Source organism: Prionailurus bengalensis, chromosome B1, assembly GCF_016509475.1.
Source record: "Prionailurus bengalensis isolate Pbe53 chromosome B1, Fcat_Pben_1.1_paternal_pri, whole genome shotgun sequence".
In the NCBI taxonomy this organism is placed as follows: domain Eukaryota; kingdom Metazoa; phylum Chordata; class Mammalia; order Carnivora; family Felidae; genus Prionailurus; species Prionailurus bengalensis.
The window spans coordinates 3,196,925-3,219,516 of record NC_057344.1 but is presented as its reverse complement, the minus strand read 5'-3'; the positions used below and the strand labels follow the sequence as shown (position 1 = coordinate 3,219,516).

The window sequence follows — 22,592 nt, the reverse complement described above, 5'->3', positions numbered from 1 at the left end:
TGTTTGATAAATTGCAGTGAGTCAGAAACGATCTTTCACATCTGGACACTGGTATCGTTAGCCAGTGCTTACATTAGCTAATTAGCTTTGAGGATGGGGGGAACATTACCTTTTCCTCCTATTACCGAGTAGACAAATGGTCATCACAGCTTGGTGATTATGCAAGTGATTTTGTTTGAAATGATGCTTACTTCATTCACTTCATGCTTACTTCATACGAAAACAACTATTACGATTTTTCACAGGGTAAAATCTTACCAACTATTTAAAACTATGTAAAGTATCTCTGGCAGTAGATTTTTAAAGTAAGCAAACAAACAAACTAAGGAAGAAGACATAATTTTAGTTTTTAAGTAAAACGTTTCAGCTGGCATTTCATTCTGTCAACATTTACTGGGGCTTAGTAGAGAGAACTTCCTTTAATGTTAATGCACTCTGATCTGTGGAATTAATATTTTTAGTTGCTCACTGAGTTGAAAGAGCACAAAAGGAAAGTGAAGTATTATTTGCATTTGTAACTGTGGTTACATGGAACCATTTAGAGCCACCAGGGGTCATTGAATAAAGCTCTTACCTTGGGTCTCTAGATTAGGTTAGCTAAGAATTACCTTCAACTTATTAAGTTGTCATTTACCAAGAACTTTTTATAGCTTATTCTTTATTACCCATATTTTCTGTCCATGCAGAAATGACCTTGTAAATAGTAGTCAAAAGGCCACTTACCTGACCGAGGACTCTTCATTCTACCGGATTAAATTTTAAGTCAATTTTAAGGTTATATTTTGTATACTGATTATTATACCAGGTAGCTGTGATCTCTGGATTTAAAGAGACATAACAAACTTCTGACTTTTAATTTAATTCCAGTGAATTAGGAAAAATTTATCCTGTTGCTTCTAGAATTCCAAAGTTGTAAACTTTCTAGCTGAAGACCACTTGGGTGAAAAATACATTTTTCTCTCTTTTTAATTAGGTTATTGGAAATAGTAAAACTGAATTTTTATATTACTCTCAAATTCTGTTGACATAAAATGACTTGAATGCTAATGTTAATTTGATGCTAATCATGTTCCTAGAACATGATACGGACGTTTCTGACGTAGCTTCCTCTCATGTATTGTCCTTCTACCTGGGACACTTTCCCCCAGGTGTCCACGTGGCTGTCCAACCTTCACCTTTGCTCAACTGTCATCTCTTCCAAAATCCTTCCATGACCACCATCTTCCCGAGGAAGTCCTTTCCTGATACACCTCAAACCCTTACTCAGACCTTTCTAGAAAACTTCTGTGTCCTCCACACATTAGATTAGGTGGCCTGTGTTTATGTGTTAATTTCCCGCGGAAGCCAAGGATCTTGGTGTTGTTCTGTCTCTGCAGAAGCATCCGTGCCTAACACCTTGCCCAGCTCACGATAAGCATGCTTCGTGTATTTCGGTTAGACATAGTCTGTGACGTGCTAAGTGCCTTCCTTGCTCTCCTCCTTCAATCCTTACAGCAATCACAGATGAAGTTATGATTAGTATACTCATTGAACAAACGGAGGGTGTGAAACGAGTTAAATCAAGATTCGATGTCCAGTCACTGCATTAACTAGTCTTAGAACTCAGCTGCGGTTAAGAAAAGTGACTCTTAACCTCTACAACACACTTTTTTCCACTTTGGTTGACAATCTGGATGAAACATGAAAGCTTTGATGGATCAGAATGCTTTCTCCTAAAGACATACAAGAAACAGACTATCAAATATGTTATTAAATTGTTTGAAACATTCTTCAGATGTGAGTCCAAGTAGCCTCTTAATTTAAATGTAGTCAACTAGAATATTCCTCTCCAGTTAATGTGATTAATTCAATAGTTACTATAGAACAATACAGATTCCTGGAACTGAATTTACACAGACAGACACATGATTACTTCATATTACATAAGACAGATTATGTGAAATGAATATGTTTTGTACTTAATATTCATTGATTAAATAGATAAATGGCATATATTTGCTTTCAAAATCAGTTTTTTTCTCCCTATCTACTTTCCCTTTTGATACATTTTCAACTACCATTTTGTGAATTCTTACTTAATTTTAAAAACGTAAAACATGTAAGTAAAATTTGAGCTCACGAGTTTAGAATACTGCCACGGGTAATACTAGCTGTACGTTAGGTCACGGTTATTACCAAAGACCACTTATTAAGCGTTATTGATCATTTAAGTGTGTATTACTTTATATTGGATGTTGTATTTCCAGGAAGATCTTGACAAGGGAGAGCACTTAGCAGGAGTAGGAAGGGGTATTCAACTCTGATTTATAGAAACACGCACGTGTACATTTCCGTTATGGGAATATATTTAAATGTTGCTATAAAACCTGCTTGACATGACTGTAGTGTCATTACTTAATTACGTTGGCCAATTAAATACTTTGTTGACTAATTGAATGCCTGTTCGGTACAGAAGCAGCTGTTGGAGGAAGACCTCCCCCCCGCCCCCAAGGACACTGTGCAATTGCTTACTCATAATTAGATCAGGTTTGCTAAGCTAGCAGGTTTGTGCTTGTCCGAGAAGGTCCGCGGCCCATGCGTGGGGTGCAGTGAGGAACCAGCAAAGAGTCCGGGGTGGAAAGAGACAGGCAAGGCGATAGACCTTCAGGGCTCCAGCCTTCCATGTCAGATAATAGCATGGCTTTATGAATCTCCACAGCAGTGGTTGAGTTTCTATTCAGCCATAGCACAGAAGCCGCCGGAAAAGCAGCACAGGTGCACTTTGCAGACACAGTGCCGCCAACCTGTTCCTCTCGAAGGCTCTGCGTGCACTGCCAGCTCCCTCAGCTCCCGTTCTCCCTTCCTGCCCCGCAGGCTGGCCCCTCCCACGTGTTCTTGCCCAACCTGACCTCGGGTGGGTGGCCAGGGCCAGACACGCACCGACTGACTGTCCTCGTGGCTCTGTGCCGAATGATGCTCAACCGTCAGACGCATGTCAGTGGAGCTCTTAGTCCTGGTCCCTCTCTCGTCCCTCGGGCTGCCCTGTGTTCCTTAGCTCTTCTCCTTCTTCCCCAAGATTAGGTTTCTAACAGAAATTAGAGATGCGGCAGATATGAAGGAAAGTCGTGTTCAGATGCTTGAGGCTGACGAGGAGGAAGGCGCGGCATGTGACACGGCGGGCGGGGAGGCTTTGCTCTAAAATTCAGGGTTTTAGGTGCTCCTGGGGGGCTCTGACTCTCGGTTTCGGCTCGGGTCATGATCTCACAGTTTGTGAGTTCAGGCCCTGCGTCGGGCTCTGTGCTGACAGCTCAGAGCCTGTTTGGGATTCTCTCTCTCTGTCTGCCCCTCCCCTGCTCGCTTGCTCTCTCTCTCTCTCTCAAAATAAGTAAACGAACAAACAAACAAACTTAAAATCTAGGGATCTGGCCGTTTCCTATAAGCCTGCCCCAGAACCACAGAACGGAAAGAATGCCCCAGGTGACGGACTCTGCCTGCGGGAGATTCAGAAGATCACATCCAGACCACACGGCAAACACCATAAGCGCCTGGATAATAAGACCCAGAAATCATGGCAGCTCAGAGCACATTAGTATTATTCTGTGAAGATTCTGCACGTAAACGGTTGAACTTCGAGTGGTCGCCAGTAGAAAGTCTGGGATTATCTGGGATTCGTAGAAGAACGTTGATACAGAAAGCGGCACCCAGTGACTCATTGGTGTGAAGATGGTGGTACCATCGCTTGGTGAAGAAGCTGATGATAAGGATGGGGAAGAGTTGGAAGAGCAAAGACTGAGGTCCTGACTGAAGTTTTTCACAGTTTCCAAGGGAGAGGATTATAATTAAATAATTATAACTAGATCATATTATTTAAGGTCATTACACTTGTTTAAAAACTACAACAAGTATTCGGGGTGGGGGGGAATTATCAAATGCTAGGAATTGTTCTAATTATTGAAGTAATATAGTGGTTAAAACATAGAAAAATCCCCATCCCGAATCGTCCACATACTTCTTTTCTGCTGATTATGTTAATGGCTTGATTGAAAGAATGGGTAAAAAAATAGTTGAAAGTAATGGATTAGAAAAATGTATTGCAAAAATAGAGATATATTTCTACGACAAAAAGAAAAAAAATTATTTTGTGAATTAATTTGACAATTTCTGATGAAAAAGATCCCCGAAGAGACTGGATTCATAACTCACTCTATGTGAAACACAGTCCTAAATAGGCATGAAAATGTGAGAAATGTACTGCTTTCCTATAAATATTTTGCTAATAGTTATCTCACTAAAATATATAATCACTAAAAGTCCTATTTCCCCCAGCAACGGGTAAGATGAATTGCATGGAGAGCTGCTAGGCAATTTGAATAAGTCAAGTTAAGGGTCAAGCTTCAAAGCAGACACGTGGGACATAAGGCCGTTGATGGACTGTCAGATTTGGTGACCTTTCCAGCAGAGTGACAGCTGGGGCTAATGACTGGGTGGGCGCAAACTGTCGGTGGGAATGTGGCAATTAGTCCCCGACCGCACTCCTTCGCTCTTCTGATGTTTTTTTGAAGTTTGATATACTTAGAACGGCACTTTGGCGATACTAATTCAAAAGTAAGTCAAAAATTATTTATCGTGCAATGTGACGTCACTCTCATAGCAGCTTTTCAGTGTGAAATTTAACAAAGACCGAGCCCGTAACCCAAAGGCATTGTAAATCAAAATGTATTGATGACAACTTTTCTTCTAAGATTTTCTCATGAATACTGCTAACAGGGCGCTTTAGGAAACTTTTGCACCTGAAGCTCACGGTCCTTTCTGAGAACATGTTCCTAAAAATAGATTCTGTTGTGTATAGAGGTGGGTGTGTTTGTGTGCAGTTAGCTCTCCATTCATTGGAGGACCTACTGGATTTTGAAAATCAGATCATCTTTTATGGATCTTTTTTTAAGAAATCTTGTCCATTTTCAGAGTTAATGCCAATATTTTAAACATTGATTTCCCTGTGTTTTTGTTAGTCACCGTATAGTAGATTAATTCTTAGCTAATTATTTTCATGGTAAGTATTGAACGACTGAAGAGTTGTCTACTCTCACCACATTTTTATATGTCAGCAGCTATAGACACTGGCTGTGGTGCTGATGGTAAGGGAAGGATGCCCTCCCAAGGTCAAGAAATTCACGGCCTTGTAGGACACATAGATCTGTAAACGAATCATTACAATAAAGAACTATTATTGGGAACAGGTATGAATTTTGTTATTGTTACGTCCATATAAATGGACAAGGAGTATATATTCCTGGGGGCAGTTAGGAACAGCTCAGTTGCATGGTTTCCCCTGACTTGTCCACTGTAAGATGGCCCTTGGAAGTCAGAATCCTGCCCAGTTAATTCTGTGACTGTGTCTCCCAGAATAATGCTGGATCTGGAGCGGGTGCTCAGCCAAGAAAAAGAACAAAGGCAAGACGGGTCATGGCTAGGATTAATCTTTTATTGGGTGACAGTTTAATTGGTTTGTGTGACATGAAACCGTAGGAAAATGAGCTCGCGCTTCCCTTACGTTATTTCTTGTGAAATTAGTTTCTCTGCTCTTTTTTGCAAACCCAGTTTACTTTTTTAATGTTTACTTCTTTTTAAGAGATGATGGGGGTAGAGGCAAAGAGAGAGAGGAACAGAGGATCTGAAGTGGGCTCAGAGCTGGTACCAGTGAGCCTGATGTGGGACTCAGACTCATGTGAGATAATGACCTGAGCCGAATTTGGACGCTCAACCGACTGAGCCACTCAGGCGACGCCCGCCCCTCCCCCCCCCCGCCCAGTTTATATTATTATGTTAAGACTGGATTGCATTTCAAGCCCACATTTGATTTCTAAAAATTATGTGCCAATTCTTTAAAAAAAACTCCTTTCTTAAAATGGAAGTCAGTTGAAATAGATATATTTTTAAAATTTTTAATGTTTATTTATTTATTTTGAGAGAGAGAGAGAGAATGAACCTGAGTAGGACTGGGGTAGAGACAGAGGCAGAAGGAGAACACGGAAGAGGGGCAGAGAGAGAGAGGGAGAGAGAGAATCCCAAGCAGGCTCCACGCTGTCAGCCCAATGCAGGGCTCAAACTCACAAAATTGTGAGATCATGACCTGAGCCAAAATCAGGAGTCAGACGCTTCACTAACTGAGTCCATCCAGGCAACCCCTGAAATAGTTTTTTATATTAAAACCTCAGTAATATCTGTTAGGTTATGTCATTTCTGTAGTTTGCTGGGTGGGTCTTTCAACGTAAGGTCGTTTCTTTCCCCTTCTAGAGCCACCATTTCTGTTTTCTTTCTTTAAATTGTCAACTACATTTTATTTTATTTATTTATTTTTTTCAACGTTTATTTATTTTTGGGACAGAGAGAGACAGAGCATGAACGGGGGAGGGGCAGAGAGAGAGGGAGACACAGAATCGGAAACAGGCTCCAGGCTCTGAGCCACCAGCCCAGAGCCCGACGCGGGGCTCGAACTCCCGGACCGCGAGATCGTGACCTGGCTGAAGTCGGACGCTTAACCGACTGTGCCACCCAGGCGCCCCTGTCAACTACATTTTAATCTCCTGCTTGCCCTATGCTGTAAGGAAATTTGTATAGTTGATTGTAGAGTAGAGTCTAAAGCTTGGAAGAGACTTTGGAGATGACCTGTGGTACCATCCGCATTTAGAGTGGAAAGGACGAAGTTGTCCTACTGCGTGGGGTGTGGTGGGGGCGGCAGGGAGGATCTCTGGAGCTCCCCTGCACTGCACTTTCCGCTCTATCTTACTGCATCCGTGTGCAGCCAGAGGTATGTACAGACTGTCTCTGAGTCAGACTGGGATTTGGGGTGGGCTGATTTGATCTGATTTGGCATCATCCGTGGCGCTATCAGCGACAAGGTCACTCTTGTAACTCGTGAATGGTAACGCCTTGGAAAATTTCATAAAGAGCTCGGGCTGGACGTTGCCGAAGTCAGACAAGGATCACCATGGCTGAGCACACTGCACTTGCCCACTTGAGTTCTTGAACCACTTTTTATCATAATCAGTGAATAACTAATCTGATGTTTCACGTGCCTAGTCTGTCTTCACCACACACATAAAATGCTGAAGAAAGTAACACCATGTCTGTGTATTTCTAGCTAGAACATGTGGATCAAATCTGCGTGGACCCAGCGGCATCATCACCTCCCCTAATTACCCAGTTCAGTATGAAGACAACGCTCACTGTGTGTGGGTCATTACCACAACTGACCCGGACAAGGTAAGGCCTCCCCCGTCCCCTCGGCGTCGCCGATGCTGTCAGTGCTCTGACTCAGACAGTGTTCAAGACCCACAGCCCTGTGAATGTGGGGCGCCCTTGCACTTTGCTGTTTGAATAGAAAGGCTCACGTTGCCTCCTGAGTACATGTATCCACAGTCAGTGGGAAAAAGTCTAGGACTCAAACAGAAGGGGAGTTTTCCTCATTTGGTTGCCTCCTCCTGGTTCTGAAGGTTGGTCTATGTTCTCCACCCCCCGCCCCAGTTTTGTTGAGGTATAATTGACATATAACATTAGGGTGTATAATATAATCATTTGATATATGTATATTTGGCAAAACAGTTAACATTCATCATCTCACATAGTTACCAATTTATTTTCTAGTGGTAAGAACTTTTAAGACCTATTCTGTTAGCAACTCTCAAGGATACAGTACAGTCCCTCTGAATGTAATGGAATATGCTGGAATCAAGAATGGCTTTAGGCGGGCATGGTGAAGCCCTTACCAGAATGACGGTGTGGTCCAGCCCCCCTTCCGGCACCCCCCGCCCCACCAGGGGCACCTACCCTACGTCTGCGGTTCCTGCACCGTTGTTAATAACGACCTTCTTTTATTCTCCAGATCGGTTCAGTTTGGAATAATATAAATATATAAATTCTCCCCACCTTGAATCAGGGAAAGGGCCTCAGGAACCAGTTGTTTTTTGTTTTTTGTTTTTTTTTTTTTTCTTATGGGAAGAGATAATGAGTTTGGTTTTGGGCATGAGAGCGAGGTGCCTGCTGTATTTCATTCAAGTGGATATGACTGATAGCAGCACATGTGGAATTCACAAGTGCGTTTTCTGCTGCCGAGATCTGGGATATGCGTGATGTCATGTGGAGAAGCCAATAGAGACCAAGAGAGTCATGCTGATGGCGTATTTTTCTCTGGTGTCGGTGGGAGGGGTCTGGGGCTCCGCTGTAAGGAGTGAGAGGAGTTTTGCAGTTCTGAGTGTCAGGCGAAGAGCTGTAAAGTGTGGAAGTCCTTTGTATGGAAGGAGCCGGAGAGCCCTGCTGTGGTGATAGGTCAGGCAGTGGCTGCAAGGTGAATCTTCAGTAAATCTGAGTAACGCCCGTACGGTATTCCAAAAGTCATTTAATTCCAGATTGCATATAAATAATCATGAATATTTTTTATACTACAGGTGCACCTATATATCTGAGTTTCTTTCTTTCCCTCACATACTAGAATAACTGAAATCTCTATCTAGAAGGAAGCTTAGACTTCCTATTGTGTGTACCCTTCACCCCACAGACAAGAAACCCCGATCCGGGGTATGTAAACTACTTGTTAAAGGTTTCCCGGCTATTTTGCTCCTACGGAAGGAGGAGAACATGTGTCTTACTGCACTGTGAGGGCACTTCATTGGGTCTCTTTGTTAGCAGACTCATTTATTTCTGCAGCTACGTGTTCCATTATCACTGTGAGGGGTGCCACGAGGAAACGAAATAATAGGTTGTTCAGTGTGTCAGTAGGATGTTTGGGGCTGCAGGTATGAGAAAAAGTGTTTAAGAAACGTTATTTCACCTAACAAAAGGCGAGAGCCAGTGAGAGTCCAGATTTAATTCAGGAACATCGTTGAGGATTTGCGTGTCTCCCCTCTTTTCTGCTCCACCATCCAGGGCAGTGATGATACCTGCCCCGCCTCAGGTCATGTTCGCTGAAGAAATGAGCCATGTCTTTCTAAAACGTGGAAGGGATTTTCTAGAATGTCCCTAGTGGATTTCCCTTCAGGTTCACCTGAGTCGAATGCCCGTCTTCCAGCTCCTAGGGAAGCCTGAAGAAGGAACCATCTGGAAGGCAGAAGGCAGGGCTGAGGATTATGGGAAACCAGTTTTGTCTACCACATGTACATGAGCAGAGTGTTGAAGAAAGAGATTTGGGCTCTCATCAGGTTCATATTTTGTTTCTGGCACTTCAGATCCCTTTATTTTCCTGTTTTGCCGGACTCCAGCAGGCTCCGTTTGATGAAATGCATGAGGTGTGCTCTTTGAGGATGTTTCCACATGGCCAAACTGCAAAATGATAAATGGAATAACGGACGTGTGCCATTTGGATTTACACAGTTCTCTCATTTTAGGGGTTTTGCTTTCCCAACTCACCTTTATGTGCATTCACATAGATTTTTCTAATGATCTTGTATAAATTTGGTTGACTGTAAACACTCAACAGTTAAATTACATTTCAGGAATCTTGTGTTATATCGCTTCAGTAAATTCTTTGCCTTTCTTCGTTTATTTTGGTGAAGTGTTCAGAGAAGAAACAGGATATTCCAGGTTGATGCACTCGTGCACACCAATACTCTTGCTAGAGCACCACTTAGACACCTGAAGGCATCTCAATTAAGCAGAATTACCATCCAAATTAAGAAGCAGTCATTGCCATTAAGTATAATTAGGCTTAATTTGATTCCTTGGGAGACATTCCAAATAAGGGGGTTTCCCGATTAAGCACATGGTGACGAAGGTATATTACATATTGAGCATAAGAGAGGAGAATGGTTATATAAAGATTCCCAGACAGACTCTTGGTAGAAGCATTAGAGAGAGTTCTAGACAAGAAGTGTTGGTGTACTCAATCTGTACATTTGACGTGACTTGCAAACCTTTGAGAAATAAGGTGGAATAGAAAACAAAAATCAGTTTCTAATGTCACTTAGAGATTAGTTGATAAACTCCTCTTTTGTTGAAACATTAATCTCCTCTTAAGGATTTAGTCTTTCCTGGTCTTATATTTGCTCTCACTGTTATATAACCAAGTGACATGTGTCAATTTATGTGAGGCATTAACATGAAATTGCCTATACAAGATAATTATCATAGGAAGCTCAGTGGCTAGTGGCAATGAATATTATAATTTGTCATGTTGTGTCATATCATCTTAAAAAGAATACGAGAAACATATTTATAAATACACACACACACACACACACACACACACACACGGACACCTGAGTGACTCAGTCCATTCAGCATCCAACTTTAGGTCATGATCTCATGGTTCTTGAGTTCAAGCCCCATGTCGGGCTTTGCTCTGATGGTGTGGAACCTGCCTGGGATTCTCTCTCTCTCTCCCCCTCTCTCTCTACCCCTCCCCTGCTCACACTCTCTCTATCAAAAATAAATAAACACTTAAAAAAATTAAAAAATATATATATAATTTTCTAAATTATATTAAGGTGATGTCCATTATTATTGAATATATAACATATTAACATATTACCCACTATATATTAAATAATATATTAACTATAACTAATAATTATAAAACAGTTTAATACATATATATATATTTTTTTTTTTTTTAGGAGACCCTGTTATGTAATGTGTTCTAGGTAGAAATTAAAAAGAAATTTTCCTCAAGATTCAGTTTAGCAGAGAAGCAGATTTCTAAACAGCCAAGTACAACTGTTCCCGCCATACTAATCTAGTAAAAATCCAATAAAAATTAATTCAATAAGGAGATACTTATTTAACATAGATCCTTGTATATGTATTCAACAACTCAGCTTTCTCAGATAAAACTTGTGACAAGTTGTGTGACCAAATTCTTGAGAAAGTCATATATGGTTGATGAGTTATAGATAAGAGGAATTACCAGCAAATGCTCTCAAAAGTTCATCCCTGTGGTTTCCATTGGGAAGGTGAAGGGCAGACAGCTTTCCCTGGAAGCTTTGCACAGACACAGGTGGCATATGTCTGTGTATGCATATGTATACATGTACTTACATATACAGATTTATTTCGCAAATGTGCTTCATGGCGACATAATTTCAGTACCTGATTTTAAGTTGATCTCCTTGGAAAGCATTTTATTACTGTTAAACTCCTTGAGGATTTCAGTGATTGTAAGTATTTGAACTTTGTCTGTTCAGGCTTCTAAGACAAAATACCGCAGATGGGGTAGCTTAGAAACAAAGAGTTCCAGAAGCTGACAGTCCGAGATCTGGGTGCCAACATGTGAATACCCTTGTACGGAACATGGCATCAGTGTGAAGCACCTAGAACACTGTCTGCCCAGTGCTCCGTGCCTCCCCTCCCCCCCTCCTTCCCTGTTCTTCCTCCTCCCCTTCCTCCCTCCCCCTCCTCCTCCTCCTCCTCCCCCTCCTCCCCCTCCTCACCCTCCCTCCTCCTCTCCCTCCTCCCTCCTCTCCCTCTTCCCCCTCCTCCCTGCCTTCCTCCTCATCCTCCTTTTCTTCTTCTCCATTGCTATTATTAATGACTACATTTAAAGAGCTGTAAATCAGATCCTGAAGGACAGGTAAAGGGTTTAAGTTTTGTGCTAATGACAGTGGGTGTCAAGAAACAGAGGAAAAGAATGGCGTTGCCATGTATATGTCTCAGGTCACTCTGTCAAGAGTCAGGTGGGCACAGTTGAAGGACTCACGATTGGAAGCAGAAGACATCAGGGTTTTGGTACAATTGTGAAAGATCATATGAGCCTCCATCGGGACAGTGGTGTCAGGATTGGAGAAGAGGAGATGAATTTGAGAGGAATTTCAGGACTAGGTAATTAGATACAGCGATTTACACATTTTTTTTTAAATTTTTTTTTTCAACGTTTATTTATTTTTGGGACAGAGAAAGACAGAGCATGAGCGGGGGAGGGGCAGAGAGAGAGGGAGACACAGAATCGGAAACAGGCTCCAGGCTCTGAGCCATCAGCCCAGAGCCCGACGCGGGGCTCGAACTCCGGGACCGCGAGATCGTGACCTGGCTGAAGACGGACGCTTAACCGACTGCGCCACCCAGGCGCCCCGCGATTTACACATTTATATCACACCTTCTATTAAATGCACAGCTCGTACTATCTAAAGAAAAAATAAGTCTTGTTTTAAACTTAATGCTTGTAAGAAAGTACAGCCGTGTGTTAGACTTCTTTTCGGGGAGGGAGCATTAACTTTTATTACTCAGGTTTTTTTTACATAATGTGAAATAAATTCATACAGACGTAGAAAAGGCATTCGTTTGCATTGAGATTATTTCAAAGTTAAGGTAGGACGAAATATTTCACCTGACAGTTTGTGGTGTCTTGAAATGGAGCTTGAATGGATCCAGTTCCATAGGTCGTGTTGACCCATCGGGGATTCCCAGACCGGTGGAGACACCGTGAGACACAGGATTATCGGCTGTAATACTGTGCCAAGCGTCCCCGTCGGTTCTGTCACAGACGCCTTCCCAGCCCAGAGCCGTGATGGGCTCTATTTAATGGCTCCATTCCGTTGTCTTCTGTGCCACTGAGCTCCTGTGGAGAAAGTCACGTGCCGTGCCAGCTTCCCTTCGTGGCACACGAGGTGCCCCCTTAGTTCTTGCTGGCCATCGTCATTAATCTTGATACGGATTCGTCGTTCCCTCCTTGTCCCCTCTCCAATATGTTCATCTCTCTGCGGCAGCCCTTTTATCACCAGCACCGTCCCCATCAGCACTGCTTAATAAGCGTATCCTGTTTAGGAACAGAGTTTGGCTCTTTCCTTCTCGACTCTCTGTAGGCGCCGTTCCGGCATCCTTTCTGTCCTGCCACACGGGAGCCTGCCTTCCACGATTGCCGCTAACAGGTTTTTCCGCCACACTCCAACTACTGCCTTGTTAACCGAATTTAGTTATTTTTGTCATCTCTTCTGAGTTCTCCAAAATAAAATAGAAGACGGGGTCCGTGCTTTTGATTTGCTTGCATTTTAAGTCAAAAATGAATCACACACACACACACACACACACACACACGTGTATAAATACATATACACACATGATGGAGACAGCATTTTTTTAGAGACAGCATTTTTAGAAAGACTGACCTGTTAGTAGTGTGCAGACCACATTAAAAAGTTAAAAAGTAAAACAAAGCAAAAACAAACAAAAAACACTGCAGGGGTGTAGACAGATGATCCACAACATTTTACTTGGTGTGAGTGATGATGGTCTAGGCTGGAATAGTGATTATTTATAGAAATGGAGAAGAACAAAATATCCAAGTAACACTACTTTGAGAAAAGTACACAGATTTACTGATTTTTTTTTTTTAAAATAAAAGTGGCTTTAGTGGAGGAGACTTTAATAATTGTATGTCCAGAATCTGGAAAGGATGAATCTTCATCCTCATGACAGAAAGGTGGAAAATTTTTTTTTTTTGTTTCTGCTTTGTTTTCTATGAGTAGTATGCGCATACCCATGTGTGTGTGATTGAAAAAAGAGGCAGAAATAAATAGTTTTTTCTCCCACTTAGGTTTATGTGTCTTAGAAGTAGTCACTGTTTTTCATCACCTTTTGCCCTTTAATATGTTTTAAGTACTTATTTCCTGCATTAAAACACATTTCCTTTTGCATTTTTCTTCTTTTCAGTGCTTTTCTTATTTAAACACATTAATAATTACACAAGTAGGGAAAGCAATACAAAACTTACCCATTCAGTGTATTTTTGAGCCACACACTCTTTTTTTTTTAAATTTTTTTTTTCAACGTTTATTTATTTTTGGGACAGAGAGAGACAGAGCATGAACGGGGGAGGGGCAGAGAGAGAGGGAGACACAGAATCGGAAACAGGCTCCAGGCTCCGAGCCATCAGCCCAGAGCCTGACACGGGGCTCGAACTCCCGGACCGCGAGATCGTGACCTGGCTGAAGTCGGACGCTTAACCGACTACGCCATCCAGGCGCCCCCACACACTCTTGATAATTGGTAAAGAGTGGACAACAGAGCAGCTACAATCTCTGCTGGCATGGAGGTGCCACTGCAGAAGGAAGAGAGAGGGAAACCACCCACGAACTAGGTGAAGTCACATAAAGGAGGCACACAGCAAGCAGTTCCTTGCAGGGATGCGGGACCCCTGACAGCACACTGATTTCCATCAAAGTGCACCTTGCGAGAAAGTTGCTGTTGTCATGAGAACACTCAGAGCTAATAGAACTGTCTAGTTAATTGTTGCTACCATCCTTCCAGCTCATTTCTCTTTTTCTCTGGCCTCTCTTTACTTCCTTTCCTTCTCCCAATCACTTGAAGAGATGTTTAAAATTTGGGGATGGTCTCTCCCCACACACATGATTGTGGGGTCATATAGGGCAGTGGAAAGGTATAAGGAGAACCAGGTATGTTACTTAAAGCCCCAGGTTCCAGCCTTTGCCCGTTTCCTAGCTGTGTGGTTTCAAAAAGACATAAAGTCTCTCTGTCAGTTGCCTCATTTGCCGCATAATCTGAATACTGATAATACTATGTAGACAAACTAATGGTATTTCTCTACTTGTCAGATGAATGCGCATATATGGGAATACCTCTAAGTTATTAATGTTACTGCTACAATTATAGGATCTCCTCCTAGTCTCTTCTCCGTACGTGGAGTTTCTTTGCATTCCATTGCTTGGAGGACTCTCTTCTCTGATGAGAGTGATCAGTCATGTAATCAACTTACCTGAACATAGTACTGCAAGTCCAGAAAGCCCAGGGCATTTCTGGGGCATCCTAATAGCATTTCGCGTAGAGAGATACAGAGAAGATTCGTTCTCTCTTGCTCAGCAGTCTGTTGCCCCTCCTAGAGCCTTTCTCTGAGTTCATCTTGTCATGCAATCCAGAAAACAACCTTTATCCTAGACTCATTTCCTCCTCTGTCACCTCTAGTTGAGCATCTTTCCTTCACGCCAAGACCTTCTGGATACACTCTCCCTTTTCCACTAGTGACTCTTCTAGGTCAGCCACTTCTGTCAGCGTGCACCATGTATTGCTGTGAGATAGCTCAGCTGTTAGTCGTATTCTGTTCTCCACCTTCCTAATTTATCTTCCACAATAAATGGGAAATAATCTTTTCGAAAAACTAAATATGTGTATAAATGTGCATGTAATAAAACAAATACATGATCGCTGTTTTGCAAAATCAAATGACACAGATAACTAGAAAGCAAAAACCAAAGGAACTAAGTATTTCATTCCCAAAGATGAGCAGTGCTAACTTTCGGTGCATACTTTTTGTAAGACTTTTATCTCTATGTTTGTAATTACAAACACATGTGCAAGAACATAGTTTTCCTTTATTTCCTTCCTCCTCCTTCCTCCTTTTTCTTCTTAGTGACATCTTCTAATTTTAGATATGCCAAAATTTTACAGATCATTGTTACTTTATAATGCACTGCATATATATATATATGTATATATGTGTATATATATGTACATATATATGTATATACTCACATATAATGCAAATATATAATATATATCCATATATAATTCATTTATAATGGATGCAGGATATATATCTATATCTATCTATCTATATATATATTTCCATCCTAATGTAATTTGTATATGTAATTACATATATATATATGTAATTTACCATTTTTAATAGGTGCAGAGTATTTAATTCTATCAGCTTCTTCCTTTAAACAGGTCTTTAGACTGCACCATTCTCTGTCATCATGAACAGTGCTTCAACAGACATATTTATGTTCGCTGTCTTGGCCGCTATTTCAGTAGGTTAAAGTCCTTGAATTAGAATTATAGTAATAATTTACACACACTTATAATTTTGATGCTTATTGCCCAAATACTCACCCTGTGCTAAAAGTGTGCTCATGGAAACTCCCACCGCATTGTATAGATGTCTGCATTTCAACAACATTGAGAACAAAGGTAAAATATGACTCTGTTGTATTTCAGCATTATATCCTCAGTAATTCTCTATGGTCCATGGGAGAAAGTCCTTTTCATAAGATCTATCTTTCACGGCAGGGCAACTGACATCACTCCACTCTCATTTTATCACTTGTTCCTGCATGCTTAGTCCCCAGCCATGCTATTAAACTCTCGGATCTTGAAAAGTATTGTACTGCTGCAAGCTCGTGCACCTGTTCATACACCCTGAACAAAAACCAGGTACTGGGGTGAAAATGCATGTTATTGAATGATTGAAGCAATATTTATCATCAGATTCATGGCAGAAATTCTATACTTTGTTGCAAACCGATGAACTAATTAATGGGTTGACCATATTCTTTATTATCTGAACCAAAACTCTTTTAAAGGATAATGTATTAATAATAAATCTGGAAACAGTCAAAAACTGTAACTATCCAAGTAAACCAGGACCTGTGTCACCCTGTGAAGGGACAAAGGGAAAAATACCCACAAGTAGAAGAAACTGTGTGTTATTTTCCCTTCTGTAGTTGTAAAAGGATTACTTCCATACTCCCAGAATTTCAACGGAAGGCAGGAGAAATGGTCAAATCTCCCAAAATACAGGAAAAATTCCCCAAACAGTAATAGCGTTGTGTGACCAATTCCTAACTTGCTCAAAGCTACACAATTAAACATGTGTCTTTTTAAAATGTTTTTTATTTGTTTATTTATTAACAGCACACAATGTAAAGGTACATCTTAGGAATTTTAAATGAAATGAAATAAGTTACTTAAATTACCTTCTGCAAGCAAGCCTCTGTCTGTCACATCTTTGAATTTACACTCTCTTGCACGGTTGAATGGCCTGTAGTGAGAACTAATAAATGATTTTTAATAAATGGCTGTAATTATGGCCAAGCATTTACTGTTTTATATCACTGGGGAGGCAAAGAAGGGCGTGCCTTAATTGAAGGTTTTGTTTGTTTGTTTATTTTGAGAAAGAGAGACAGAGACAGAGAGAGAGGGAGAGCATGAACAGGGGAGGTGCAGAGAGAGAGAGAGAGAGAGAGATCAAGAGTCCCAAGCAGGCTCTGCACTGTCAGCACAGAGCCCGTTGTGGGGCTCGAGCTTATTAACCAGGAGACCATGACCTGAGCCAAAATCAAGATTCAGATGTTTAACCGACTGAGCCACCCAGATACCCCTTTGTAAAAATGTGTGTGTGTTTGCAGGCCAACAGTGCTACAAATCTACATATTATTTGTGTCCTTAACAGCTGCATATTTTGTACAAATATGCTTCCAGATAAAGTATTATTTTCATCAGAACATGTATTGCATATAACACAAAAGGTGCATTTGACACTATTAAGCTCAGTTGTGGTTAATATTTTGCAAGCAGTTGGCTTCCCCATATTGTGTTACATTGCACTTGCTGGTCTGTATTTTTGCCAATTACCCAGTGGTTCCTAACGAGGCGCAGACTTAAAAAGAGAATATTCCAGAGGTCTGGATACTGTGTTCTGCTTGCCTTCACAGTCCTCTAAGTGATGACTTGATGTGTGTATTTGAAAGACCGTGTTAATGACCTGGTAATTGTTTTTGCTGGTTTGCACTGAAGTGTGAAGTGTGTTGATAACTGTCCCCTGGCATTGGAGGGGGAGCAGGGAGCCACACTGATTCTTACCCTGTGGCCATCTCTCCACGGTCAGATGCTGAACAGCTGTCCATAGAACGGAATAAATCTGTGAGGCGGAAGAGGGATGTAGCCTCGTGCCTTCCTTTTAAAGGTGCTTACGGTGGAGAAACACAATGATTACTATTTTCATAATAGGTGGCAGCTGGCCCCCATATGGCTTCATTGAAGTCAGTGAAGTCATTTTGAACTTATTTGCAATAGGAATTTTTTGTTGTTGAAAAAAAGGCTTATATTTCATATGACACGTTTTTTCAGATGACTGAACCAATGAGATTATCTCACAGGATCGCTTCTAAATTCAACACCGTGAATGAAACTGTTCTTAATGAAATATTTCATGTTTATAAAACCCACTTAGGACATTTGGGATTCTGAAGAGTTCCAATGTCTGGTGTCATCGGGTATGGTGAGAAGTCTTCTGTAAAGAGGGCAAATATGGAATAATATAGGGTTTTTTTTTAAGTTTTTTTTTTTTTTTTGAGGGAGAGAGAGAAAGAGAGAGCAAGCAGAGGAGGGGCATAGGATTTGAAATGAGCTCTTTGCTGACAGCAGAAACCCTGATGTGGGGCTCTAACCCATCAACCATGAGGTCATGACCTGAGCCGAAATCAAGAGCAGGATGCTTAACTGACCTAGCCACCCACACACCCCTAGAAGCAGTTTTAATACCACACATGATCAAGATACTCAACCATATACATTTCATCTACAAATGTATGACACCAAAGATATGCATCTTGCTATACATACACACACACACACACACACACACGTATATAAGCAATGTATATAAATAATCAAATGAATGAAAAAGGAAGGGAAAATTAAAATTATGATTGGCACATAATTGAAATAAAAAACCCTGACATTTGAATGAAAAGTCCTGAAAAGTTACAAACAGAGAGGGAGGGAGGCAAACCATAAGAGACTCTTAAAAACCGAGACTAAATTGAGGATGGATGGGGGGTGGGAGGGAGGGGAAAGTGGGTGATGGGCAGTGAGGAGGGCACCTGTTGGGATGAGCACTGGGTGTCGTATGGAGACCAATTTGACAATGAGTTATATTTAAAAAAAAATTAAAAAGTCCTCAGGAGCAAGCATATATACACATACATAAATATTTTAAATTTATATGTGAAATGAGTGTCTCTTGATGCAGGGTTCAGGAAGCTGAGTGGCGGTTATGTAAAATCTTCAGCGAAGCAAGCTTTTACTAAGTTCTTTCAGATACGGAATTTTCACAGTGGAGCTCACGTAGCAGCTGAAATCATTGGGCGCCCACACTTTGCCTCTGCCCTCTTGCCCTGCCCGAGCTCAGCCTGCCTCTGCATACCTTCCTTGGGGATGTGCCCTTGGGACTAGTTGGCTGAATCCTCAGGGATAACGTCCAGGCTGTGGTCTTCACTGATCACACCCGATGTCTTGAGAATGAAGTGAAAACCTCCACGTAGCTCGGCACTGAGAAATTTACCAACTTCTCTCACTTGATTCTAGATCCCCAAACACACATCCCAGCCCAGTGAAGCAGCACTGTTCCCTAACGCGCCCCTATTTTCCTCGTCCTGTGCAGACACATTTCTCCGCATTCTGCTGGGCCTTGTCCGGGCTTTGCTCACGTTTCTCAATGCTTGTTGTGGCTTGTTCGTGAGCCCTGCAGCCCGATCCTGTCCACAGCTCTACGTGGGGCCTCCCTCAGCACTGCCTGCCTGCAGACCACTCTTCCTCAGCATCCGCCATGCCCCATGGCTCTTGTCATCACACCGAGGCACTCGGGGTCCTTCCCCCAGTGGCACTTCCTGCCATTGATTTGTCTACCACTTGTTAGGAAAACACCGGCAGGGCAGAGTATGTTCTCTGCTCAAGGTATCACAGTAGTTGGTCGGCGTCCTGTTTTTTTCTGGTTACTCATGTAGAACTTTCAGTTTTCCTAGCCCTGGTTCTCTTGACATATGGTTCTGATGACTTCTGCTCCTCGTTGGATTTGTTTTCTGTCAATATTTTCCATCTGTGGATGTTCTGAAGCATTTGGTATTCCAGTTAACATAACCAGGCTAAGATAAAAACCCTCACCAACTCAACGAAACCTAGATGCTACCATCTGTTGGCCATTTCTACTGACTGGTCAGTTAGTCCTTTGGCCACCATGTTGAGGTGACTGTGGGAGTCTTGCTTCAGGATCTCATCGTGGCGGCAACTGTGGGGCTGTCCAGTCCTGCCTATTTTTGATTCTAAGCCCTTCCCTTCTTTTGGACCTTTCTTCACCCCAATATTGGGTTACTGTAGCAGCAAGCTCCCTGCCCCCCCCAGCTCTGGCCCTCCTCCGGATCCGAGGCTGGTTTCCTCCAGTCGCCGTCTTCCTCAGACCCAGCTGTGTTTATAGCACACACTTGCCAATGTGCCGTGGGCGTGACTGTACCCAATTCACGCTTCGTATTAAACTAGTCAGAAGGTTTCACGGTGTTTCCTACCACTTTCGATACGTACCTATGTCCTCCTGGCTCCTCCTCCTCTTTCTCCACTTCTTCCTCCTTCTCCTCCTCCTTTTGGAAAATGTAAAACTTAAGCAGCCTTATTTTATTTTATTTTTTATTTTTTTTGTGTGCTTTATGAAATTTATTGAAAAATTGGTTTCCATACAACACCCAGTGCTCGTCCCAAAAGGTGCCCTCCTCAATACCCATCACCCACCCTCTCCTCCCTCCCACCCCCCATCAACCCTCAGTTTGTTCTCAGTTTTTAACAGTCTCTTATGCTTTGGCTCTCTCCCATTCTAACCTCTTTTTTTTTTTTTTCCTTCCCCTCCCCCATGGGTTCCTGTTAAGTTTCTCAGGATCCACATAAGAGTGAAAACATATGGTATCTGTCTTTCTCTGTGTGGCTTATTTCACTTAACATCACACTCTCCAGTTCCATCCACGTTGCTACAAAAGGCCATATTTCATTTTTTCTCATTGCCACGTAATATTCCATTGTGTATATAAACCACAATTTCTTTATCCATTCATCAGTTGATGGACATTTAGGCTCTTTCCATAATTTGGCTATTGTTGAGAGTGCTGCTATGAACATTGGGGTACAAGTGGCCCTATGCATCAGTACTCCTGTATCCCTTGGATAAATTCCTAGCAGTGCTATTGCTGGGTCATAGGGTAGGTCTATTTTTAATTTTCTGAGGAACCTCCACACTGCTTTCCAGAGCGGCTGCACCAATTTGCATTCCCACCAACAGTGCAAGAGGGTTCCCGTTTCTCCACATCCTCTCCAGCATCTATAGTCTCCTGATTTGTTCATTTTGGCCACTCTGACTGGCGTGAGGTGATACCCGAGTGTGGTTTTGATTTGTATTTCCCTGATAAGGAGCGACGCTGAACATCTTTTCATGTGCCTGTTGGCCATCCGGATGTCTTCTTTAGAGAAGTGTCTATTCATGTTTTCTGCCCATTTCTTCACTGGGTTATTTGTTTTTCGGGTGTGGAGTTTGGTGAGCTCTTTATAGATTTTGGATACTAGCCCTTTGTCCGATATGTCATTTGCGAATATCTTTTCGCATTCCGTTGGTTGCCTTTTAGTTTTGTTGGTTGTTTCCTTGGCTGTGCAGAAGCTTTTTATCTTCATAAGGTCCCAGTAATTCACTTTTGCTTTTAATTCCCTTGCCTTTGGGGATGTGTCGAGTAAGAGATTGCTATGGCTGAGGTCAGAGAGGTCTTTTCCTGCTTTCTCCTCTAAGGTTTTGATGGTTTCCTGTCTCACATTTAGGTCCTTTATCCATTTTGAGTTTATTTTTGTGAATGGTGTGAGAAAGTGGTCTAGTTTCAACCTTCTGCATGTTGCTGTCCAGTTCTCCCAGCACCATTTGTTAAAGAGGCTGTCTTTTTTCCATTGGATGTTCTTTCCTGCTTTGTCAAAGATGAGTTGGCCATACGTTTGTGGGTCTAGTTCTGGGGTTTCTATTCTATTCCATTGGTCTATGTGTCTGTTTTTGTGCCATAAGCAGCCTTATTTTAGAATACAATTGCCAGAGGTTGTCATGGCAGAATTGTCCTGAAAGAGAGAATTTATCGTAACAATGACATTCAGTAATCATAAAGTCAACAGATTAAGATTATATGTCTAATATTTGTTTACTCAAAGTTATAGTATGAACTTCTGCAGATTCCCCCAAGTTTTATTGAGGTATATTTGACAAATACAGAATTGTATAGATTTAAGGTATAAAACATGATGTTTCAATATATGTAAACATTGTGAAGTGACTACCAGAATCAAGCCAAGTGACCTATTCATCACCTCACATAGTTACCTTTCCTTTTAAATTAAGGTAATTGAGTTCACCTTAATTGTGAGAGCAGTGGAAATCCATTCTTATGGCACATTTCAAGTGTGTAGTACAGTATGGTTACTAGTCACAGCGCTATACATTACATCTCCAGAATTAGTCATCTTGCATCATGAAAGTTTGTACCCTTTGAATAATATTGCCCTGTTTCCCCCACCCCACGTCCCTTTCTTCTCTTCAAGCTGTTCCTTTCATTGTTCTCACACAATAAAATATTATCCTCATTTCTGCCTCAAGTTGCTACTCTCATAAAGAATACTTCTTGTCTATCCTCTTTTTATACTTTGTCTATTCTGTGGAAAGCATTGACCTAGATGTGAATGAGATACAGTAGTAACGAATTTATAATATAACCCTTAAGAGCACATACATACACATATTGTTATTCTAAATTATTAATGTATGTTTCAGTTCTCTTTGGAAAATAAAACACAGAGAAAGTAAATGTCATCAAAATTCTATGATTTAATATATGAACAAATTAAGTTCTACCCTCTGCGACCACATAGGAATCTGCTTTTCTGTCACCATATAAATATGGATATTTGTATATGCATGTATCGGTATATGTATTTATGTGTGTGTATATATACGTACAAAGGATGGAATGTATACACACATATATAAAGCAAAGACAAATATTATTATAAGCAATTCTTTGCTTAATTTTTACTCAATAAAA

At 41.5% G+C, this 22,592-nt stretch overlaps 1 protein-coding gene across 2 annotated transcripts in view; it reads left to right on the top strand.

The window, feature by feature from the left end:
• The window catches only part of CSMD1 (CUB and Sushi multiple domains 1), a 2,022,422-nt gene that overhangs the window by 1,458,114 nt on the left and 541,716 nt on the right, over nt 1-22,592 (top strand). For both annotated transcript variants that reach the window (XM_043557450.1, XM_043557440.1), the window contains exon 10: nt 7,121-7,242. In XM_043557450.1, coding sequence (XP_043413385.1) covers nt 7,121-7,242 — 122 coding nt within the window. The remainder of the gene's footprint in view (nt 1-7,120; nt 7,243-22,592) is intronic.